A 25925-nucleotide genomic window follows, 5' to 3' on the forward strand; every position below is an offset into this window, starting at 1 on the left:
TGGAGAGATGGCTCAGCAGTTAAGAGAAAACTTGACATCGTTCCCAGAATCCACATCCCCTCTCCAAGCCCTCCCCCACACCCCTCTTTTTTTTACTAATTATTATCACATGCAAATATGTATGTACATATATATTCCTAAATGTTACCTGCTCAGTCTATATAATGCTACTTTTATGCATGTTTTCAGGGCTGAACTTTCGGTGCTGGACACCCAGTTGGTGTACTCTTCCCTACAGAAGACCACCTCTCCCATTCCCAGCATTCCTCAGTTGCCAGTAGTTCTTTGTGTGGGGTTGAGGCCTTGGGAACTTTCCCCTGTCCACTTTGACGTGTCCATTGGTGTTGTCCTTGTCTAGGTCATTTGGGCAGTGAGACTTTATGGGCGCAGCTTCTGACATTCCTAGGAGACACCATCTCACAGCGAACTCCCTTATGTTTATGGGAGGGCAGAACATGCTTGCGTGTACACAGAGTCAAAGGATAATCGTGGAAGCGTGTTCTTTTTTCCCACCCCATGCCTTCTGGGGCTCACATAAACTCAGGTTGTCAGGCTGGGTGGCAAGTGCCTTTACCTGCCGAGCCATATTTCTAGCCTTGTTTATTTCTGATTATTCTGATAAACAGGAAGTATTACCAAGTTAATTTCATTTGTACAGATTTGTGTAGCTTTCACTTGCTGTTCATCTATGCCTCTCAGCCTGCCTTTTTATAGATTTGCCTCATTTTTCTATTGTTTTGTTCATTTAAAAATTGATGGCTAAGTCATTTTAACTCAAAAGATTGACCTTTTGCTGGAAGCTACAAGCCGCTTTCCTCATTTATCACTTTTGTCTTGACTTTTGATAGCTGTACTGACATTTGAGAAATGATTGTTTTATCGTAAGGATTTGTTTCAATTCTCTACAAAAATCCCTTTCAAACTCCAAAATATATCTCCAGCTATTCTTTTTAAAGTTTTATTTTTAACAATATATTTTTAAATTTTAAATATAGTCATTTACGGGTAATGCCTGGGGGGCACTCACCAACCTAAGACAGAGCGCCTGTGTGGCCTGGGCAGGCGTCTCCATGTTGGGTAAGGAGACCTGCTGACGTCCCATGCAACCTAAGTCAGAAGCTCATTTTTTAGTAAAACGGGGACCTGTAGGGTCCTGCCCCCCCCCCCCCCCCCCCCGTTTTGGGTAACTGTTGCCTTGCTTGCTGACCTTGACCTTGATATCCTCCCTATGCTAATTCCCTGCCAGGTTCCACCCTCCTGAATGCTTAAGGGAAGTTCCTTGTCTGTGTATCCTGCATAATGGGCATTAACAGCTTAGATGCAAGATTGTAAAACATTGGTAGCAAACTTCTGCCCTCTGGGGAAAGCAAACTTCTGCCCTCCGGGGTTCTTCCATTGTGCTGTAAGCCTGTATTTAAGACCTCTTCCCTCCATAAATAAACAGCATTTGGCATATATATATATATATATATATATATATATATATATATATATATAGTCATTTAGTTATCAGATGCAGTTGATAATTTAAAACATGTCACGGTCCACATTGTTTCTTTGCTTATTTGAATTACATTCACTGGCCGTATTTTTTTCTTAATACCCTTCTGTTTTGTCTTATTTTCCTGTTTGATCTTCTCCAACGCCTTAATTGTTACAGCTTTAAAATACCCTTTACCCCCCTCACCTATATAAACTTAAGGATTAGTCTGCCCGTCTCCAGAAAACACCCTAGTAGAGCTCTTACTTGGCTTAGCATTTGGCCTCTAAAATAATTTGAGAATAATTGCCAACTTTAATAGCCTGTGTCACTCATCTGGGAATGTAATATTATAGACGAGTATTTAATAGCTTTACTGCGTCAGATTCAGAAGTACTCTCAGCACATTCCTGTGGTCCCCATAAAAATAGCCACCATTTTTCATGAACTGCTTAGCCTTTTACCTCCTTCCTTAAGCATCCAGATAGATTCTCGCGTTGCACAGATCAGTCTTAAAGAGGCTAGGCAGTTTGCCGAGAGTCCCGCAGCTAGGGGATGTAGAAGGCATGCAAGGCCTGGGCTGGACTGAGTCCTAACTCTGCCCTGTACTCCCCACATGGTTAAGACCTCGGCCACCTACCTTGTCACTTAGAATGCTAGTTTTAGTGTCCCTCCTCACGTGGTTCAAGTGTGTGCTGCTTCTCTGTAGTGTATAGTAACTCTGTTTAGTAAATGTCACCTAACATCAGGCATTTGCTCATGTTGACTAAATGATACTCTAAATTTGGAAATATGCATTGGGGGATAATTTATAAAATTGTGAGGTCATACATAATTAAAATAACTCCTTATTTTAGCAAAACTGTGACTTCATCATTAAGATAAAACAAAGACAGTTGTTTGCTTTGGAATATCAGCTGAAGAATTTGTCTGAAAAATATAATCTTCCAGATTTGTGCTTTCAGAAAAAAAACTGTATGTTTGTACAGTTCATAACATACTGATATTAATTCTGTGTTGATTTTTTACGTACGTGTGTGTGTGTGTGTGTGTGTGTGTGTGTGTGTGTGTGTGTGTGTGTGTGTTGGAGTGAACACAAACCACAGTGCCCATGCATGGAGGCCAGAGAACAATTTGTAGGAGTCTGTTAGTTCTCTCCTTCACCTTCTGGATCTGGGACTCAAACTCAGCCCTTCAGGCTTGGCAGCAAGTCCCTTTACTGGACCATCTTGCTGGTCCCTGTTAACGGTGTTTTAAATTTTATTCTGTTTTTTACTTTTCTAGTAATTATTTATATCTGGTGTTGTGTCTTACACTGTGGGCACTCAGTGTGGCAGGAGCATTCCCCCACCCTCATCCAGAGACAAACAATCTCACTGATACACAATTAAATAACATAAATTTGCTGGGCAGTGGTGATGCATGCCCTTAATCCCAGCAGAGTCAGGCAGATCTCTGAGTTTGAGGCCAGCCTGGTTTACAGAGTGAGATCCAGGACAGCTGAGGCTACAGAGAGACCCTGTCTCCAAAAAAAAAAAAAAAGTTCAGAAGGAAGAGAGATTGCTCAGTGGTTAAGAGCACTGATTGATGTTCCAGAGACCTGGGTTCAATTCCCAGGCCTTCAGGTGTCTGATCATGCCAGGATTTAAAAAAAAAAAAAAAAAAAAAGTTCAAACATACAAGATTTTTGTCTAAAAAATTTTTAAGGTATTTTTTTAAATGTAAATGGCTGCCTCTGGAACTAGAGTTATGGATGGTTATGAACTACCATGTGAGTGCTGGGAACTGAATCTGGGTCTTCTAGAAGAACAGCCAGTCCCTGTCCAAATGTATTTTTAACTGAACATGTCAACAAGTTTACCGAATTGTTAGATTGTAAGGAGTTGTTTTAGTTTTAGTTTTATTTCAAAGTAAACCACAACCCACAACAACGTGTTTAGAACTTCTGATCTAGAGACCAATAGTGTTTTCTCAGATAATGCATTGATGTAGCTAAGTGTCAAGAGGTGTTCCTTTCTGATATTAAATGTGACGATTATTTTTACTCATTTATTAGTCAAAGGAAATGGCAGTTCTGGGTTTTACATCCACACTGTGCACATGTTTGGGAATCTGCTTGTTTATTTTTAGCTTTCGCTTTAGCACGTCTTTGCAGGCAGTTCTCTTGGCAACAGTGATATTACTTCTTCCTGTTGTGTGTTCTGTACACTTAAAGTCTTGTATTATATCCCCCATTGCAACTTATTTTATGCAAAAGCTCTAGTCTTTCTACTCAGCTCTTAACATATAATTTTCCGACTGCATTTTAGCCCTTTCTCTAAATATAAGGAAAAGTGAATTTTGTGAGAATTTAAGCAATGATTTTTATTTAAATCAGTTTTTTTTTATTTATATGTATGCATGTTTGTTGTTGTCGTTGTGTGAGGCAGAGTCTCATTGTGTAGATTTGGCTGCCTGCACCTTGCTATGGTAAAACAGGCTGACCTTTAATTCAGAGAACCACCTGTCTGCCTTTTAAGTGCTGGGATTAAATGCATGCACCACCACACCTGACTTAGACAATCGTTTTTGTTTTGTTTTGTTTTGTTTTTAATGACAAAAAGTAAGGATGTACTCAATGTATATTGTAGTTAGAGATTTTTTTAGTCTTGCCTGGCCCACAGTCAGGACAAATCTCCCTCACCCGCCAGTCCTGCAGCCTCTTAGACCCAACCGAGTAAACACACAGAGACTTATATTGCTTACAAACTGTATGGCCACAGCAGGCTTTTTGCTAGCTGTTCTTATATCTTAAATTAACCCATTTCTATTAATCTATAAGTTGCCACGTGGTTCGTGGCTTACCGGTACATTACATCTTGTTTTTCATGGCAGCGGCTGGCAGCGGCTCTCTGCCTCAGCCTTCCACTTCCCAGAATTCTCCTCTCTCCTTGTCCCGCCTATACTTCCTGTCTGGCTACTGGCCAATCAGTGTTTTATTTATTAACCAATCAGAGCAACACATTTAGCATACAGAACATCCCACAGCAGTGTATCTCTTCCTCCTGCCTCTGCCCTCCTCTGAGCCATCCTTCCCACTAAGGTGTAGATTTGGAGCTGACAGTAGTGACTGGCATTTGCTTTTTGTTGTTGTTGTTTTTTTTTTTTTTTATAAACTGATTTTTTTTTTTAAGATTTATTTATTTACCATGCATATAGTATGCCTGTACACTAGAAGAGGGCACCAGATCTCATTACAGATGATTGTGACCCATCATGTGGGGGCTGGGAATTGAACCCAGGTCCTCTGGAAGAGCAACCAGTGCTCTTAACCTCTGAGCCATCTCTCCAGCCCTTGTTGTTGTTGTTTTGTTTGGTTTTTGTTGGCTTGTTTTTCTGCTTCTCCTGTGCCTGGTGCAGTAGAATGTGGAGTACTGATAGACTGTACTAGTGCCAACTCGTAGAGAGTAGAAAAGTCAGTATATAGCAAATCAAATGTCAGTACATAGCAAATCATTGGTCGTTGCCCTGTAAACCCCTCACAAGTGAATTTCAGCAGAATCAGACAATACCTTGAGTGTTAACCAAAGATGAGCTGGATTTCTGTGGTGGTTAACTTTAAGGCAGTGAACTTGTGGGGTCAGCATCATGAAGGAAGGTGACTCAGCCTAAGTCAGGGACTGATTCAGTAGATGGTATTCATCTCACAAGAAACCAATGAGCCAGACACTAGGTGGGGGGGGGGGGGGGGGGAACTGGGTTACAGTGGTGAGCAAAAGCTACCATGGAATGTTTCATGAGCCAACAGGAAGATGAGTCTGGAGCGCGCTGAGCCATTGGCGTTTGTGAGGTGAGATCAGAGACAGTCCTCCTGGGAGACACTGAAGCTGAGAGCTCGAGCTTTTGTTCCTCCATACTGACCACTGGAGAGTTGACCTGAGCGTCATGTGGGATCGTGGCCATCTCAGGTCTCACCCAGATTTAACCGAATCAGATCACACCTTTTAATGGGAGCCCCCAAGACTTGTGCAGATTAGAGTTTGAGAAATGCTGGCTGAAGCTTCAGTGGGAGCTGAAGGAAGGGAGAGAGTTGGAAGCCAGGAGCTAATGCAGAGCCCGTCTTGCTTGGTGCAGTCTAAGAACCAAAACAGACTGGAGCCCAGAGACCGGGCAGGTTGCAGTGTTATTATGAACCCAGTCTGGAGAGGACCGTGGGGACCACACATGCATTTTGTCCTTTACAACAAGACAGCAATCTTCCTGGTGGCTGAAGGGGGTTACATTAAAGCCACTGAGGAGTGTAAGTCAGTAATCCAGGCAAAACTAGAAGATGACTGGAATAACTCATTGTAATGGCGATGGTGAGAGTGGAATTCATCTGATAACGTGATACAGTTGCTAAGGTTTGGAGGAAAGGAGAGTGGTTGTCAAGGGTCATTTCTGGAATCCCAATTTGTAAAATGATAAACTGATTTATCACGGAAACAAGGGATTTTCCAAGTTTTCATTTGGGCACCTTAAGTTAGATGTGTCTGAATCGTTCAGTAGTAGTAATACATGGCAAGTATACAAGATTATACACATACATGCAGTTTAAAGGGAAGGGTAGTATAGAATTAAGATTGTGGAAGTAGGGGCTGGAGAGATGGCTCAGAGGTTAAGAGCACTGCTTGTTCTTCCAAAGGTCCTGAGTTCAATTCCCAGCAACCACATGGTGGCTTACAACCATCTGTAATGAGATCTGGTGCCCTCTTCTGGCCTGCAGGGATATGTGCAGGCAGAACACTGTATACATAATAAATAAATAAATCTAAAAAAAAAAAAAAGATTGTGGAAGTATTCTGCATGTGTGTGGTAATGAAACATCATGCTTAGAGAAGATTTCCCGAGAACAGAGTAAAAAAGGGTTAGTAACACAAATGATATATGCCCAAGGTGACAGATACAGCTACCCTGGTCTGTTGTATACAAGTGTGACAATGCCACACTGTGCCCTCAAAATATGTGCAGGTACCGTGTTAACTAAAATGTGGGCAGTACTTTAACACTTTAAATATGTAGCGGGTCTTGAGACATTTTAATAAAATAACTTGATGAACATGGGTCAACCTGCCAGGGAGGCAAGAAAAGGCCAGAGGGAAGCATGGAAACCAGAAATTGGTATCATGGCAACCTAGCAGGTAAGAACATTCCAAAAGAATGTTGTCAGTCAACACGTTTGAAAACCCAGGGAAGGCGTCTCAGTCCAACTCAGCCGAGATTCCTAGTAACCATTTGAAGCGTTGTTTTTATGAGGTATTACAGAGAGGAACAACAAGTCTCAAGGGAGTCGCAGAGTGAATTGAGGGGGGTGTGAGAAGAACCAGCTCAGTTGCTGAATACCTAGGATATACCAAGCAGTGGAAATAAATGTACAAAGGAAGGCTAATACTGGTGCAGGATGCCTGCCTGGATTGCTGTGAGTAGTTAAAGAGAATAGTGATGTGGATGGGTGTGAGGTGAGGGGCAGGGGTGCACAGGCATGAGCCCTGGAAAATGACAATTGCAGGTGGACTTTCTGTCCCGCCAGCTAGCTCCCAAATAACCACACAGAGACCTATTATTAATTATGAGTGCTCAGCCGATAGTTCAGTTTGCCACTAACTAGCTCTTATAACTTCAATTAGCCCATATTTCTTGTCTACACTCTGTCATGTGGCTCTGTACCTTTTTCAGTACAAGTTCATCTCCTGCTTCCTCTGCATCTCCTCGAGACTCCCGAGACCCTCCTCCTCCTCTTTGCCTCTCTTTTGTCTGCCAGTCCTGCCTAACCTCTACCTATCCAGCCATTGGCTAATCAACCTCTTTATTAAGCCAATCACAGTGACATATATTCACACAGTGTAATGGAATATTCTACGGTGGTGGAGAAATGGCTCAGAGGTTAAGAGCAGGGACTGCTCTTCTAGAGGTCCTGAGTTCAATTCCCAGCAACCACATGGTGGCTCACAACCACCTGTAATGAGAGCTGGTGCCCTCTTCTGTCATGCCAGCAGAACACTACTGTATACATGATAAATTAATAAATTTTTTTGAAAAAGGAATATTCTACAACAGATGATACTGATGATAGGTAATTTAATACAAACCATAGAATAAACCTAAATTTTTACAACAGCCATATAATTTATTCCAATATTATCATCATTTCCATTTCAGTTAGAAAACACAGAGACTTAAGGAGGCCAAGTGATTTGTCCTAGAACATTCTGAGATACACAGAAGATAAAAGGATTAAAATCAAGTTTGTGATTTTAATGTTTATTAAAATATATGTAGCATATATTTAAATTAAAATATTTTAATATATAATATAAAATATATTTTCTGTATATATAACCACCACATTATATGATGTCACACACAGTTAGGTGATACCACAATTCGCAGAAATGCAAGCAAAAACTAATTGTCTTAAGAAAAATTGAATTACCATAGTGATGGAATACAGGCAGAGTATATCTGTTTTGGAAAGTGGGTAAAGACTTCATTGTTTTATAAATGCAAATTAAGTTGGAAGATATAGCGTACACGGTGTATACTGAGGCCGCATAGAATGTTTTCACTGTCTGGGTGAGCTAATAACAATAAATAGACTGAAGGGTGGGTTTCAGGACCACACTCTGAATATATGTTACTGTTACCAGTCATCAAGGTAGTATGATGACTAGTATGTTCATATTGTGCCTGATGGTAGATAGAACAATAAATAAAATGTTTGTCTTATAAATGATGAGCCATGCAGCACCCCAGGTTTTGAATGTGGCTTTGTTAAATGGCTGGATGAATTCCTGCCTTAAAAGTTGCCTCTTCGTATCATTTACACGGGTACAGTAATGACGGTGACATTTTATTCAAATGAGCAAAGCATGGTTTAATTGCTTTGTGTGGCTTTTAAGAATTACCTCATGACTTAACATACAACAACTTGCCACAGTGCGTTGTACATCGCAGCATACAACCATTTCTGCTACTTTTGTCATGGGAAGTTTTGAGAAACAAGCAAATAGTGTCTTGTAGGAATAACCAGGGAGTAATATTACTTTTCTCAGAGAATAAGCAAGCCTGGAGAATAATTTTTCAAAAATGCATTTTAAGTAAACTTTACAATTTGTAAGATGAGGGCTCTCTCTCTCTCTCTCTCTCTCTCTCTCTCTCTCTCTCTCTCTCTCTCTCTCTCTCTCTCTCTCTTTTAAAACATGCTTTGACTTCTTGGTTTTGCTGGCCTTCTGTAGTATACTAGCAGGATACACAATGGATGGTGGCATGCTCGCTTCTACAGAACTCATTGAAATGATCCAGAGGCTACGAGGATAGCTACCTGTAGACAGGTTTTTCCCCATTTATATTAATCAATATTTTGCCATGTGACTTTTTTTTGGTTTTTCGAGACAGGGTTTCTCTGTGTAGCTTTGCGCTTTTCCTGGAACTCACTTTGTAGCCCAGGCTGGCCTCGAACTCACAGAGATCCACCTGCCTCTGCCTCCCGAGTGCTGGGATTAAAGGCGTGCTCCACCCCCACCCCCACCCCCACCCCCACCCCCACCCCGCCCATTTTTTTTAAAAGATTTATTTATCTATTATGTATACAACATTCTGCCTCCAAGTATGCCTGCAGGCCAGAAAAGGGCACCAGATCTCATTACAGATGGTTGTGAGCCACCATGTGGTTGCTGGGAATTGAACTCAGGACCTCTGGAAGAGCAGCCAATGCTCTTAACCTCTGAGCCATCTCTCCAGCTCCCACCCTGCCCATTTTAACCACAAACAATACCAAGACCAGATAGGTTAAAAACTTGAATATGAAAAGCAAACTGGCTTAAAAGCTCTAAAAGAAATCAGAAAAAAAGGTTTATACATTCTGAGTAGCAAGGATTTTTTTTTTTAAGAGCAAAACACGGACAAATAATAAAGGCAATGTTTGATAAATTTGGCCATATGAAAAACAAAAACTTGGTACCAGGCATGATTCCTGGAATCATAACACAGGCTCGGGGCAATCATTATAGGAGGATCATGAATTTGAAGCAAGTTAGTTCCTCAGGGGGGGAAAAAAATCTTAACTCAAAAAACAAACAGATAAACACCCCGAAAACAAACACTCATAAGAGAAAAATGAAAACAAATGTAATAAGTGCATCATACATATAAAGAATAGAAGATCAGTACAGAGAGCTCTTACCTACATTGGAAAAGATAGAAATAAGCCAATTAAAGACTTGGCAATGAAATAATGTCTCTTTGCAACAGACAGAGACCATTATAGAAAACCACGGCCATTCAAAATGCAGAGAGCAAGTGACCGATCGAGTGATGCCAAGACCTAATTCATAAATCTACACCACAACTCCTGCCTTAAGGCTGAGGGGTCGGTCATAGCAGAAGAGGGGGTAGAAAGAGTGTAAGAGCCAGGGGAACAGGAAATTAGCTGTGAGATTTCCCCTTCTAAAAATGCTGGAGAAGTTACACCAATGGAGCCTCCCCAACGTGGCTGCCTCAACATGACCTGCACAAGGATGACACCAGTGGACATGTTACCATGGAAGGGGGAAATCTGATGAGTAACTAAGTAACAAAGGAAATGGTCTGCTCTTGGGGGGGGAGCCCCCTGTTGGCTGTCCCAGCACCGAGTGGTCAGCCTTGAGATCATATACATGCAAGTAACTTTACACCGGCTGAGCAAGTTGTATTTATAGATTTAGGGGTGTGTGTTTGTGTGTGTGTAAAACAACAATTTAAAGACATAGAGGTATGAATTTGACAGCAAGGGGAAGGCAGGTACATGGGAAGAGTTAGAGGGAAGAAACAGAAACAGGATAGGAAAAACGATGTAATTGTATTTCCATTTCAAAAGACAAAAATAGTTTTTGAAACTTGGCAAAAGATTAAACTAGCACATTTATAGAATTTATTGACGTACGCGTTAAATATGCTCAACTTACCAGTAACCAAAGAAATACACAGTGATATAAAAGCCATGACATGGTTTCCTGCCTATATTAGGCAGAATTTTATACATGAAATAATTAAGTGTTTTTGTAGATGAGAGACTGGAAGAACAAGCTGATTCTACCACGTTGAACAGCATTTGCTAAGACTGACACCTGTTCCACTCTAGAGACATCTATCTCATCTCCACACAGGAGACATGTACAAGAATACCCACCCTAGCATTTGTTGTTGGTTAACAAGTATTAGAAGGGAAACACTATGCGCTTGCCTTAGTCACTGGAATACTGTTGGGCAGGTGGTAATATGAATGGGAATGGCCCCCATAGGCTCATGTGTTTGAAAACTTGGTCCCCAGTTGGTAGAACTGTTTGGGGAGAATCAGGGGGTATAGCTTTGCTGGAGGAGGTATGTCAATGGGGGCAGGCTTTGAGATTTCCAAAGATTCACCCCACTTGCAGTGTGCCCTCTGTCTTTTGCTTGTGGATCGCATTTGTAGATTTCGACGTGAGTTCTCAGCTGCCTGCTGTAGCGCTTCCTGCCATGATAGTGATGAACCCTTGGCCCTCTGGAACTGTAAGACCCAAAGAAACCTTCCTTCTGTAAATTGCCTTGGTCATTTTGTCACAGCAATAAAACGGTAACTAAGACAGACGGTGATAGAGTTGTATTCATTGCTGTGGACAGTCTAACAGTGCTAACTAATAGAAAGTATCAAAAGTAATAGAAATCCCTATATTATAGGATACCATGGGAAGTTCTTATAGGAATGTCTTCATGAGTGACGAAAGTAAGGGACTGAGTTAGATGGATAGACAGGAAGATGTAGGCATTCAGGGGAGAAGGATACAGAGCAGAGAGGGGCGCATTGTTTCCTGAGTTGTTTGTTAGTCCTTGTGAGTTTCATCGGGTTTTTTAAAGCATTGTTGCAACTTGGAAAAGAAATCAGCTGTTACCTTTTACAACACAGCAAAGAGCTGTGTTGCTTAGAGGGATGTTTGTGCTACTGCTCGTTCTCTTGAATCCATTTCACTTGATTGCTGTCTGCTTAAATTCTCAAGGGTGAACAGATCAGTTTTTCTGAGACATGATAGGAGTGAAATTAAACCAGCTGTGGCCTTCCAAGCCCCGCCCCGTCCCTGGCCCCCTCCCACCGTTTTTTTCTAATGTATAACTTAGTTTAAGGTAACTTAAGTTTAAGGTAAACTAGCTTTGTAAAAATAATTGAGTATGTATATGTGTGTGCAGGTGCCAGCAAATGACAAAAGAGGGCATCAGGTCCCCTGGAGCTGGCGTTACAGGTGGCTTGGAGCCTTGACTTGGGTGGGGGGACCTGAACTCAGATCTTCTGGAAGAACAGCAAGCATTGCTTTTCTATCTGATTTTTTTGCAGTGGTAGGGATCAAACAAACCTAAACTTGAGTCATTCTAGGCAAGCAAGTACTCCACCACTGTGTGTGTGTGTGTGTGTGTGTGTGTGTGTGTGTGTGTGTGTGTGTGTGTATATATAGGCAAGAAAGCATACCCACCACTGTGCATATGCACTCTACCACTGTGCATATATATATATACAGTGAAAGATAACTACAGATTTTTGTCCTACACATTAGCATACTATATGTATATGAATGATTCTTGTGAAATTCTATGTAAAAAAGAGATTAAGTGTGACTTTCTTACTCTGAGTGCCCTTTGAAGTTTTTTTTTTGTTTGTTTGTTTTGTTTTTTCGGGACAGGGTTTCTCGGTGTAGTTTTGGTGCTTGTCCTGGATCTCGCTTTGTAGACCAGGCTGGCCTCGAACTCACAGAGATCCGCCTGGCTCTGCCTCCTGAGTGCTGGGATTAAAGGTGTGCGCCATTACCGCTCTGCTAAAGTTTAACAATAACAAAAAGTCATCTGTTTTCCCTGTTGAACTGGCAAGAAGCTTTGTTGGTGTCACATTTGCCCAGAATATTGAGAAAGCATCCATCTGCAGCCCTTAGCGTCCAATGTTAGTTCAGAAGAGAGAAAACCGATTCTGTTTCACTCACTGCCTCCCTCCCAACCCCCAGATGTTGTAGTCAGTGCTTAAATCACTCATTAAGGGTTGTCTGCCTTGGCACAGGTTTCCATGTCAGGGTGGGGCGTTAGAAGACAGATCTTCCCTTAAGGAACTGGTAACAGAGTTTGTGTTTTCTTAATCATATAGTGATAAGTGAAAGTACAGGGACATTTTATGTAAGTCTCATGTGTACTAGTAGTCTACCCATTCATGCCTTCAAAGTAGATCAGTTTCCATAGGAATGAAACTAGTGATTAGAAACAAGGGTGATACTGGATTTGTGTCCTCAGCTGTTTCCAAAGGACCAAAATCATTCAGATAACTTGGCTGACAATTCCATAAGGGGCGTTGTTTTTCAAATCCTCCATAAAACTTTATACCTAAAGCTTTTGTGTTTTTCTGTTTTTGTGGATGTGTTTATTTGGCTGGCTGGTTGGTTGGTTGGTTGGTCAGTCAATTGGTTGGTCAGTTGGTTGGTTAGTTGGTTTTTTTGTTTGTTTGTTTGTTTGTTTTTCGAGACAGGGTTTCTCTGTAGCTTTGGAGCCTGTCCTGGACTAGCTCTGTAGACCAGGCTGGCCTCGAACTCACAGAGATCCACCTGCCTCTGCCTCCCGAGTGCTGGGATTACAGGTATGCGCCACCACCGCCTGGCTGGCTAGTTGGTTCTGTTGGTATATTTTATTAGTTAACTTGTTTTGTTGTTGCAACAAAATGCCTGCCAAAAGCAACTTAAGGAAAGAGGAGTTTATTTTGGCTTTGAATTTGAGAGTACAGTCTATCGTGCTAGGGTAGTCATGGCAGCAGGTGTGGGAGGCCTGGTCGTATCGCATGGATGTTGAGGAAGCCAACATCTGCAGCTCCTGGAGTTCAGTGTTGATTCAGAAGAGGGAGCGCCCAAGTAGTAAACTCGGAATACTTGTGATCAACTCACTTTCTCTTTTTTATCCAGTCCAGGACTGCAGCCCATGGAATGCTGCCACCCACAGTGGATGGGTCCTCTCACCTCAATTAGCGTAATCTACATCATCCTTTACAGTCTTGCCCAGAGGCTCACCTCGAGGTGATTCTGTGCTGTTGACATTCAGAATTATCCATCATGGTTGAGTGTGGTTGTTTTGTCTTTTGGTTAGATGATTTGTTAGAGAGGGGGCGGGGGGGCGGGATAAGACTTTCTGAACTTAGTAAACAGTTTTTGAGGGGAAAAATTCACATAATATTTTCTAAATTTTTATCCTAGAAATACACTGAAGTTGATCAGACTTGGGGGTTGTTTTTACAAGATTATGCAATATACTGTATAGATATAAAACATATAAATCATGCGATTTCTTGTTCAAAGTAAACAGTCCAGGGTTTTGAGAATTTTAGAGCTTGAGTATGAATCCTTTGTGGTAGCCCTGTGACAGATTCTTCCGGAGAGGCTCCTGCTCGTTTTCTCATTTCCCATCCACGCCTGTCAACATGGCTTTGATCTGAAGAAAAGCACCAAATATAGAGCAATACTCAGTCCCTTCAAAGGATGGCCATCCTGCCTTTGTCAGGGGTTCTCAGAGGAACTCAATGACAGGCTGAATCCTTTGTGCTCACGGTAAGCACTGCACAAGTGCCTCCCACCCGGCCACAACTTCTGTTCCTCCCACTTATGATTCATAACCACCCCCACACCACCCCCAAAGAGACTCTAGCCACTAGGCTTCCTGCCTTTTCATTACTGGTCCCCTGTGTCCGCGTCTCTGCCTTTGGGCAGCTTAGATTGCTTGGTCCCTTTACATTCATGCTCTTGATCCTTTGTCCCTCTGTGTGCTTACCCACAAAGACTCCAGCTGGGTTCATTGTCTCCCTGCCTCCTCTTCCAACCCCAAAATGTCTATCTAAATTTGCTTGACTAAATAACTGGTTGACTGGTCTCACTCACTTAACTAACGTTACTTCCTCAAAGCCCCAGGGGAAGTCTGCTGATGCCTACCTTGCCCTTTTAATGGATTAGCCCTAGTCCTTACCCTTCACTGTAAGCGCTTCCCAGCTCCCATCAAGGCAGGGGAGGTGGCCCCAGGGTTAAAACGTTTGCTGTGTAATCAAGGAGACTAGAGTTTGGATCCCCAGAACCCACGTGAATGCCAGGTGGGTGTGATGGCCCACCTCTGTAATTCCAGCACTTAGAACACAGAGATGGGTGATCCCAGAACAAGCTGGCTGATCAGAACTGCTCTAACAGCCAACTCTGGGTTCAGATGAGAGTCCCCACCTCAGAGTGTAAGGTAAAGACTGATGAGGGGGGCTGGAGAGATGGCTCAGAGGTTAAGAGCACTGACTGCTCTTCCAGAGGTCCTGAGTTCAGTTCCCAGCAACCACATGGTGGCTCACAATCATCTGTAATGAGATCTGGTGCCCTCTTCTGGCCTGCAGACATACATGCAGGCAGAACACTGTATACATACTAAATAAATCAACCTTAAAAAAAAAAAAAAAAAGACTGATGAGGAAGACTCCAGATGCCCACCCCACTTCAGGACAATTAAAATTTTTATATATATATTTGGGCTGGAGAGATGGCTCAGCAGTTAGGAATGCTTACTGCTAATGCACAGGACCTAGATTCACAACCATCTGTTATTCCAGTTCTGAGGGATCTCAAGTCTTCTTCTGGCCTCCGTAGGCTTCCACACACACAGCACACATAAATCCTCACAAGTAACCACACATACACGTAAATAAAATGTTTAAAAATGAAATTTTTAAAAAAATGTTTATCCTCTAATGTAAATGATAATACCTTATCCGTAAAAGCGAACCATGACATTTAGAGAATTGGCTGGACACTTGTCTATAGACCGTGACCTTCAGAGTTGTTTCTATCAAGCAGCTTTGTTCTTTTACTCTAGTTTTTGTTAAGTGAAAAATGGGACCTTTTCACCCACAGGCAGGGATCTCTGAGCTCCTCCGGTTTGCTCTGGGCCTGGTCTAGGCTGCCTTGTTTCCCCAGTTTTTTACAGGGATGGAGAACTTGGAATGGAGGCTGCTCTGGTGTCTCCTTAGGTAAAGTGGTCCAACTGTAGACATCACCAAGGAAGTACCATGTACACGCCGGGATGCGCACTGCCGGAAGGTCTTGTTTGCTGGATCAACAAATGCATCCCTGGTCCCCACTGTTGAGGGTCAGCAGCAGAGGCGATGTGGTGTGCTGTCTTCCTTGTGAAACCTCCCTCTGGTGCTTTTTTTTTTTTAGTGCTAAGGTCCTCTGTCTCCTGTGTTTTCAGCTCACGGGGCTCCAGCCATATCAGGAGCGCTCCCAGCACAACAGAGAGTCCTGGAGAGCAAGGAACTGTCACGGGCGTGTTTGTCACTGAAGATGCTTGGTAGGATGTAGAGCCCTGTAAGCATCCACACCAAACATTCACAGTAACATTCGGGAAAAGAAGGGACTGGAGACGCAGGCGGTGAAATTTTGTCAGCACAGCATCCTAAACATGGTTTCTCTTCCATTTTATGATAACATTATTTTTAATTTATGATGTGTGCATCTCATTTTTCTCCTCTTCAGACAGGAAGCAAAGGCAGATTGGTTGATAGGAACTAATCAGCTAATATGTAGGTTCTAGTTCCTTTAATGGAAAAGACAGACATCAGTTGGCTGATGTTTGATGTGGGATTGGTGAGTTTGTTTTTTTTTTTCTTCCGGCCTGAATACTTGCTTTTCTTATCATGCCCATATGTTCTGTGATGGTAATCTGTTTGTTTTCTTTCTCCAAACAAGAAAATTACTATTAAGACTCTATTGGAGTTCCTTTATTGCTTTGACTTGCTATGTTCCGAAGTCATTTACTCCTCTGTTTTCCTCTCATTTTTGACTCTTTTATATAAAGAGCATTATATTAAAGCTAGCCTTTGGTGTCCAGCTTCTTTAATGTAACTCAATGCTTGGAAGGTTCATCTGAGTTATGAAATTAATCAGCAGCCCATTTTTATGAACAAATAATCATAGTAAAGATATGCTGTATTTGTTTCTTTATTATCACAGCATTGGACGTTATGATCAATGCTGCCTTGCACATTTTCACACAAGCTTGTATGGATATGTTTTCACTGTCTTGGGTTTATGTCTAAGGTTTATGGTAATTCTGTGCTTCAATTTAATGTCTCTCAGTGTCTACATTCTACAGTCCTACCAACAGTGTCTGCGGGCTCCAGGTTCTCAGCATCCCCCCTAAACTTGGTACTGTCCGTTATTTATTTCAGCCATCTTGGTGTATGTGAAGCAAATGTCCTTGTAGTTTGATTTGGTGTTGCTGGTGATGTTCAGCATATGCTTGTGAGCTCATTGGCTGTTTATGTATCATTAGATGAGTGCTGTTCAAAGCTTTGTCCATTTTTAATTGGGTTATATATCTTTAATCCTTGAATTGCAAGTCTTTGTGTCTGTGTACAAGTCGTTGTTTATCAAGTATTTGCTCCAAAGATACTTTCTTCCATTTGTCTTAGCTGTCTTGATGGTATCTTAATCATACAAATGGTAAAGTCCAGTGTATGTATTACTTGATTTTGGTGTTATACATAAGGAAATTCTGTCTGGTTCAGGAATACTTAACCCACACCATATACATCCCAGGATAGCTATGAATGTGACCAAATACAATCGTCATATAGCCGTGGAACAGGTTGGACACTCCTGGGTCCAGATCAAGAAAACTTAGTCCTATTTCCTTCTAAAAATTTTATAGTTTTAGCTCTTCTATTTAATTCTTTAACCTTTGTTGAGTTGATATTATATATGGCATGAAGCCAAGGTACAAATTTATTCTTTTAAGTGTATCTAATTTTCCCAGCATCTTTTGTTAAAAAGATTATGTTTTCCAAAATAAATTTTCTTGGCAGTTGTGTGAAATCAGTTGGCCCTGTGTTAACGTATGGGCTTATTTCCGACCTGTCAAATCTGTAGTGTTGATCTGTAAGTCTTTTGAAGGTACTAGGGATCAAACATAGGACCAGATACATACCAGTCATGGACCTAACCATTGAGCGACCTCCTGAGTTCCACACCACATTGGGCACTGTAATTTGCTGGGAACTTTTGTAGTTTGGAGTATGTTGTCTAGTTTTTTACTCATGTTACTTTAGCCGTGTGGGTTCTTTGCACTTCTGTGTGAATTTTAACGTCAACTTAAACTTTATGTAAAAGAAAGCGGCTAAAAGTTTGATGAGGATTGCTCTGAGTACCTTCGTCAGCGTTGGGGGGGGCGGGGTACTACTGCTATCTTTTTTACAATAGAGTCTCAGTATATATAGATAGTCCAGTGTAGTGGAACTCATGATCCTCCTGCCTCAGCCATCCAGGGACTGGGATTACAGACATTTGCCACCACACCTGGCAAATGTTGCCATCTTAACAATGTGCATTTTCAGATCCCTGAGCATAGCATATGAAGTATCTTTCCATTTGGTTGGAGTTTTAATTCCGTTTAGTGGTGGCTTATAGTTCCCATAACACATAGTTTGTTAAATTTATTCCTAAATATTTTAATTTTTGATGCTATTCTAAATGGAATTATTTCTTAAGTTTATATTCTAGCAGTTTGCTCCTATTTAATTGGATTTTTTATTGTAGTGAAATATATGAAACAAAGAAGTTACCTTTTTAATAACTTTAAGTATACAACTTACTAGCAGGAGATTTATTCACCAAACTCACAACGTTCTGTTACCACTGTTTATTTCACAACTTTTTGGCATTCCCAATAGAAACTTTTTTACCCATTGAGGAATAAATATGATCACCCTTCCTCCCAGACACTAGTAACTTTCACCCCAACTCTACCTATTTGAAATCCTACAAGTAAGTGGGCCATTGCATGTCTAGTTTCTTCAGTTAGCGTAATATTTCCAGGTTTTCCCCATGATAGTATTATTGGAATTCCATTTTGTAGCTGAATACTGAAAGGTTTTTTGCACACCAATAGGCCTCTCCACCAACACAGCAATCCAAATCAGACCGAATCAGACCTAATTAGAAAAAGGCCCAGTCTAACGGGTAAAGCATTCCCAAGTGATTCTCCGGCCCCCAGAGAGGAGACAGGGACGAGAGACTGGAAGAACCACATGTCTGTTTTCTGGGGTGCAGCTTAAATACCCTGTGGGAGTGGTCTTGAGCCTCTGGGGGAAGAGCTCTGTTTGGCGGGTCTTGAAGGGGCGGGTTTGGGGAAAGAGATGAGGGAGGGGAGTTGAGGTGGATCTTCCACCAGAACATTCCAAATTCTTTGGGTACATGTTTGCCAGGGTGCCAGGGGCTCCAACCCAAACAAATACAATTTCGCTAGAGGTTTATACCACATTCTGTCTGCACACTTTTCCGCTGGTGGGTCAGGTTCTTTTTAAACTCTTGTGAGGGAGGCCACCGTGGATATTGGTGTTCTGTACTCTTTTGCATCTGCTCCAGTTCCTCTGGATGTACGCTAAGGAGTGGGGCTGCTGGACAACATGGCAATTCAATGGTTAATTTTTTGAGGATTTATCAGACTTCCCATAGCAGCTTCAGCGTTTCATGGTGACTAAAATTTTCTACATCTTCACCCGCATTCGTTATTTTCCTTTGGGGGCACTAAGAGTCACCTTAGTGGAAGCAGATGTTTTGTTTTTAATTGAAAACGAAACTTCATTCAGCAATGTTTTTAAATGGCAAAACGTGATCAGACAGGCATATAGGAAGTATTTCACAGAAGATGAAGAAACATGATGAATTTTTTCTACTTACTATTAACTTTGTTTCTTCATTATAATTGTAACTTAGGAATTTTGTTATATAAAAAAGAAGATAAATGATTCACTGTAATCTGGAACTGTTAGATATATGTGTGTGTGTGTGTGTGTGTGTGTGTGTGTGTGTGTGTGTGTGTGTGTGTGTGTGTGTGTGTATTAAGTTTGGAAACTCTAATTGTTCCTGTCTTTTCCATGGCATTAAAGACAACGGATTCCACTGGCCGAGCTGTACCAGAGAAGGGTGGAGACATTTGTGGGTATTTCTTGAACCCTTCCTTAATACCAGAATGCTCATCAACAACTGTGAAAAAGAAAACAGAAGATTTAAGTGACCTCCCCTCGGAAAGCCAAAGAAGTGTGCCACTGGCTGTGACTGATGCTCTGGAGCATATCATGGAACAGCTCAACGTTTTAACACAGGTGGGTTGACCTTCTGCCTCAGGGTGAGATATGGAGAGCAGGCCTGGGTATAGCAGGATGTGAGGCCAATGGAGCAGAGGGAGTTTTTCCTGGCAAGGCAAACCCAAATAGTGATTAGCAAGACACTTAGGGCTAAGCCATTCCGAGCAAATTTGTTCAGAGTGTCTCAGAAGAGCTAGCACTCACTCTTGCTCTCTCTCTCTCTCCTCTCTCTGTGTGTGTGTGTGTGTGTGTGTGTGTGTGTGTGTGTGTGTGTGTGTGTGTGTGTGTGTACACAGCACCCTGTGCTCTCTGGCATCCTGTATCATTTGTACAAATGGCAGTGGTATTCTGTGCTCTAAATGCTATTTGGTTTTAAGCAATAATGTTTATCCTTTGAATTTATGATGTAGTTTTATTTATATTAGTCACTTATAAAGAAATATTTAATAGCATAAGAAAAATTTATTGTAAGTAAACACTCCTTTGTAGTACAAAATATTACCAAAGTTTATGGTTTTTCCCTGAAAATCCTCTGCCTGCCAAGTGGGTAATGTCTCTCTCCAGAGTTTCTTCCCGAGGAGATGGCTTGTCTTCCCATCTTAGAATCTTAGCCAGTGTCTTAAGGCCATTTACCACAGCAAAGGAGAAGTATGATGGACCTAAATACTGTTCTAAAACTCTTCCGGACCCAATATGAGGGAAACCTTGTGTTGAAGAGGAAACAGCCATAGTTTCTCTCCCCATCTGCTGATTGTGTCCCTTGGAGACATCTGTTGACCTCCTCTTTGTGTACACTTAATCTTTGCTGTGTACAGTATTGGTCAGTGCACACATTACCTCAGCTTATACAGAGCAAGGGGTAAATGTATGAGATAGAGCAACATAAGTCTCTTGCCCAGAACAAATATTTCAATCTCCAACACCTCCTGCATAGAAATCCCCTCCGTTCTCGACTCTGGCTGTACATCTACCACTGGGATGCTATGTCCAGGTCTCACTTCCGCAAGGGACCTTTTCCCTTGTCAGTCTCAGGTAAACCATCAGGCGCTGAAGAAGACTCCGCGGCTCTCCCAGTGCTTAGAAGCAGTAATTAAGGACTTACTTTGCCCCGCACATTCCATCTCAGGGCCTTTGAAGTTAAGCGGCATGTCTGTGGGTTTGGAGTTCTGACATAGTGTGAGAAAGAGCCTTGGGAGACTTTGGAGTCACATTTGTTCACTAAAAATCACATTCAACTCACCCATTTTCACTTTGAAATTTTGTGCTACAGGTGACCTTCCTTGTGTTTACCTAACATTTCTCTCCTTTAAAAACCACTGACCTCTCGGGTACCACCTTCAGTTTCAGTGGACAGGACTTTCTTCCCTGTCACCTGTCAGTCAGGCCCTCCTTAGGACTCTCCAGATGAGTCGCTTCCCTGCTCCCCCACACCTTCCTCGGCTCCTTCCTCCTTTTTACCTGATTCCCAGATAATGGGTCACTTAATTTCCTCCTGCATTCCACAATGGTTGTGTTATTGTTGACTTTAAAGGGTTCATTTCCTTCATACATTAAAGAGCTGAAGGCAGGCGGAGCAGGCTTGCAGAAGAGGAACAGTGAGTCTGGGCAAGTTGCAAGCAAAGTAAACATGTTCTGAGCCGTCCCTAAGATGGAGGATTTAGAACTGTTACAGAAAGGGGGGCGGGGGGGGGGGGGGGGGAGAGAAGCAAGATCAAGCAGACTCAGAAGCAGATAAAGGAATTAGTATTAAAGATACTGATAACACACACAGCTTCAACATGTGTAACTAATTATGTGTGTATGTGTGTATTATGTATGTATATAACAGACATTTAAGAAAATGCAAGATCATGATTATTTTTATTTAACGATGGACTGTTCTATGGAATATGAAAGCAAAAGCTTTGAAGTGATTGTTGTTCCCTTCAGAGAAGGATGGACAATCTCTTCTCTGTCTTCCTTTATCTTGTTTGCCTTCCCTGTATGAACTCTATTACTGGATAACTAGTCAGTCGATGAGGGAATGCTTGCACACTCCCTCCCCTCCATCTCCCTCCCTCCTCCTAGGAACTCTTATTTATAAAGTGTACCAATTAAGAAAAAAAAAGGTTAAAGATAAGTTATTTCCCTTTCCCCGGTGACTAGTCACTGAACCATCACTGAAGGAGAAACACCCGGTATTACCAATGTGCCCTCTCATGAGAAAATAGATCACCAGCAGCTCCGGTCAGGCTAAGGTTTAGGACCCTGCTTCCTCTTCCTAGGATCTGCAGAGGAAGCTAGTAGACTGAACTGGATCGTACTGTGTAGTCCCGAAGTACAGATTATTATACATGGCACAGACAAATGGCCTGGGCCTGCTAAGGGTTGACTGTCCAGAAGAGAAAGGCGGATGTGTGAACTTGCAGGTTAAAAGGAACACGCCAAGACTTGAAAATGGGAATGTGAAGTTGTGGTTCCTGGGAGTTCACTTTGGGGAATTAAAACCATACGGAAATGTACAAAAGTGTTTATAAAGGTCAGCATAAAGAAAAACAGGATGGAAAGGTAAGGATGAAATGGTGAAAGCCATATGGAGAGTTCTAGATAGTGACTGAAAGTGACCACTGGTCTCTTATGGGAACTTATTACTAAGTAACACATAAGTTTTGTGTGGCTTCTTGGTCTGTGTTTTAGTTTATAATAGAAAGGGATTTTTGTTTTTTGTTTTTAAGAAAAGCTATAAAAGATTGGACAGTATCACAATTATTTTTCCCAAATTTAACATCTCCCTATGACTGTATTATTATGAGAACATGTAATTATGCTGAAGGACTTAAGAAAGCTAGACTCCACCAAGTCCTTTGTGCCCAGCAGCAGCATAGCTTAGACACTTCGGTCCTCCCACCAAGCCGCCCATCTCCTTACCTGGATGAGGAACCGCCGGCCATCATGGCGTTTTTTTAGTCACCTCACTCCCATCTGTCTGTAGTGTGGTCGGGATGGTTCCCTACAGGATGGACTGTGACAGAGGGGCCAGTGGTGGGTGACATGGCTGCAGCACCTGAGCCAGGAATCTGTAGCTTCACGTGCACTGTTTAGAATGCTGTGGATGACCTCATCCCTGCCCGTGAAGACTTCTTAAGCTCCTGGAAGATGGGAGCCCAGATAGAAGAACATTCCCCAGAGGCCTGATCTTCCATCCCCTGTTCTTCATAAGCAATGGTTGTTTCCTTTGGGGTTTTGTATGGGTTGGGGCCAGGTCTTTTAACATCGTCAATACTTGATAATGCTTTGCTCTGCAGGTGAATTCAGTGGCACAATGAGTTGGGAGCCCCTTTTTTAGCCAATTTGGGGGCAGGTGATTGATATTCAAGTCCTAAATGATCTGCCTTGGATCTTCACTGTCCCTCTAGGCACAAGGTTACCAGCACTGAGGCTTTCATGCCTATTTTTCTTTTCTTTTCTTTCTTTTTTTTTTGCAGACTGTTTCAATTCTGGAGCAGCGACTGACTTTGACAGAAGACAAGCTGAAAGGCTGCCTTGAGAATCAGCAAAAGCTTTTCAGTGTCATCCAACAGAGAAGTTGACCAAGAAAGTGTGTGCGCACAGGCCAATAAATGATGACACACGCGCATGCTCAGGCAGGTAGCAAAGGCGGTCCACCCCCACCATGCACTAATTAGCACAGCTTCTTCAGAGGGTGAGCGACAGAACCAAAGGTTGAAGCCATTTTTCAGAACCAACTTAAACACATAAATCAATGTCAAGGATCAATTTAAGCTCCTCCCAGTTATAATTGCAGTAATAAAATTATAAGCATTTAAATCACCCCATTCCCCCTCCACACACACACAACCCATATTATTTGAAATGTCAGCTTTTATTTAAAGTGCAAATCCCCACCAGGAAAGTAACCAGACCTCTAGATTTCATTGTTAAATGATTTCGATTGACCATGTTCAGGCAATTAATTACCCGAAGATAATTAATGTATTTCTTAGGTGAACACACCCTTGGTGTGAAATAATTCTCTTCCTTTTGAATAGCATCTGAAATGTAAAAAATACGTTATTGAGCTGGCTCATATTTCTTTCAGGTCAGAAAAACTACACTCTTATTAATGCCTTGAAAAGATGCTCCCAGAGAGTTTCCACAGCCAGAATAAGCTTATTTTGATTAGTAATGCTGCAGAGCAGGAGTTTTCCTTGTTTGCTGGGAGTGAGAACCATGTGGGGCATGAATTACAGTGGACACGCTGAGTGGTCTGGGTCATACTGAACTTCGTGATCCAAGTCCACAGAGATTATGTTTGTGTGATTTCAGTGTGCTAAAAAGGCAAAAGGATGAACAATACATACTCAAGTAGATACACATGAATCACATATTTATTGTTTAGGGTGACGCTCGTGGCTGAATAAGTATATTTTTATCTATAAAGAAATTCCATCTTTTATTTGATTTTTTTTAATGAATTGTGATTTGAAATGAAAACAAGTCAGGCATTCTAAAAGATCTTGGTTGCAAGTTAAGAATATGTCTTTCTCTTTAAACAAATAGGCAATCAGAGTAGAAAAGAGGCAAATTCAAGGCAGCTAGCTTTGGGCATGGAGAACAAAGGCCAGACACATCTGTGTATCGGGCAGATGCTATCTGTGGAGAGAAAACGAAGCCCTAGCAGTGTGGGAACAGAGAAATCTTTCTCCAGGTAGTTTCAATTGTGTACCTATGAACTGACTTTATCTTCTCTCTCACTGTATGTTGCAAATGCCTTTTCTGTCCTGTAAGTGTGATTGTCTAGACATTTTTACAAGCTCACAAAACTAAGTGGCCCTGTATTTTTATACCTTTATTGAGAAGACTACATCAATAATGAAATGTAATACCAACTTTTGTTTACTCTTTTTTTATGCTTCAAATAATAAAGACATTTTTAAAAATAATAATTTTTTTTTTGATGTTTAAAACCTAGCAATGAAGCCAGGTGGTAGTGGCGCACGCCTTTAATCCCAGCACTGGGGAGGCAGAGGCAGGCAGATCTCTGAGTTCAAGGCCAGCCTGGTCTTAAGAGCGAGTTCCAGGACAGGCACCAAAACTACACAGAGAAACCTTATCTCGAAAAACCAAAACAAAACAAAAAGAGCACCTAGCAATGCTATTATTGCACTCATCTAGACCACAGTATGTGTAGCAATCCTGGCTCCCAGCTTGCCCAGCCTTAGCTCTAGATCTCCTGACTCACCAGCTTCAGAAGGGTCCCTGTGCCCTGTGTCTGTAACAAGCGTAAGGTCATTTGGATGTTTGTGGCCTGTGGGCCCCTTTAGGGACCACCCATCCAGCTTCAGCTGCTTCTGACCACCTGAGGTGGCCACAGATCTGGCTCATCATCACAGAACCCTGATAAAAGGTAATGATAAGGCCGAGTGGTGGTGGTGCACACCTTTAATCCCAGCACTAAGGAGGCAGAGCCAGGTGGATCTCTGTGCGTTCGAGGCCAGCCTGGTCTACAGAGTGAGCTCCAGGACAGGCACCAAAACTCCACAGAGAGAAACCTTGTCTCGAAAAACAAAAAAACAAACAAACAAAAAAATGGTGGTGATAAGAACAAAAATATCCCTGAAGCCATTTCAGAGTGTTATTTTATGATCCCCCACCCTTTTTTTTCTAGCTCTTGAGGAATCTCCTTGGCCTTCATCAGCACCAGCACCCTCTCCTTCTCCTCTTAGAGCTCTAACATGCATTTGGTTTAACAGTTTTTTGTTTTTTTGTTTTTGTTTTGTTTTGTTTTAAGGAGAAAGCCATGGTATCAAACAGTGTGACAAGTTGGTCCCTTTGGTATTTTTCCTTGATCCTAGATATCCCAAGGACTCAGGGTCTCTCACCTAGTCACTTAAAATTGAGATTCTTACAATGGGCTGCTCAGGCCTTCTGCTCAGGAGCCATTGCATGAGCAGAACAGGAAGCTGTTTTCCTACTTAACAAAATGCCTGCGATGTGCAGGCTCAGTACAATCTGGGCATTGTTCTCAGCTCCAGAGTTCTGTCTGGAATGGCAGGCAGAATTCCTGCCTGGAAGACGAGTATGCAGCAGAGATAGGTGGGTCAGATGACTGGAAGTGTCCTGGAGGAAGCCCTGTCTGGGGGATGGGAAGTACAGGCCTATTTCAGGGTGGGAGTCCCGCCAGTGAACAGAGCTTAATGCTTGGAGAACTCCCTCAAGGCAGACAATTCCAGTCAAGGGAGGGAAGGAGGCCCTGCAGCCAGAGGGGAGTTAAAGGAGATGACCCAGAGGAAGGAAATCATAGGG

The 25925-nt window shown here is 42.0% G+C and overlaps 1 protein-coding gene across 11 annotated transcripts in view; it reads left to right on the top strand.

The window, feature by feature from the left end:
• The window catches only part of Poc1b (POC1 centriolar protein B), a 108613-nt gene extending 84054 nt beyond the window's left edge, over window positions 1–24559 (top strand). For 3 of the 11 annotated variants that reach the window (XM_052753204.1, XM_052753205.1, XM_052753203.1), the window contains 2 exons: window positions 19443–19658; window positions 23105–24559. In XM_052753204.1, coding sequence (XP_052609164.1) covers window positions 19443–19658; window positions 23105–23209 — 321 coding nt within the window. In that variant the 3' untranslated portion in view covers window positions 23210–24559. The other 8 variants (XR_008221653.1, XR_008221652.1, XM_052753207.1 and 5 more) reach the window with 8 other exon arrangements.
• Window positions 24560–25925: the final 1366 nt, after the last annotated feature.

Source organism: Peromyscus californicus, unplaced genomic scaffold, assembly GCF_007827085.1.
Source record: "Peromyscus californicus insignis strain IS unplaced genomic scaffold, ASM782708v3 Scaffold_24__1_contigs__length_46423439, whole genome shotgun sequence".
Taxonomy (NCBI): Eukaryota; Metazoa; Chordata; class Mammalia; order Rodentia; family Cricetidae; genus Peromyscus; species Peromyscus californicus.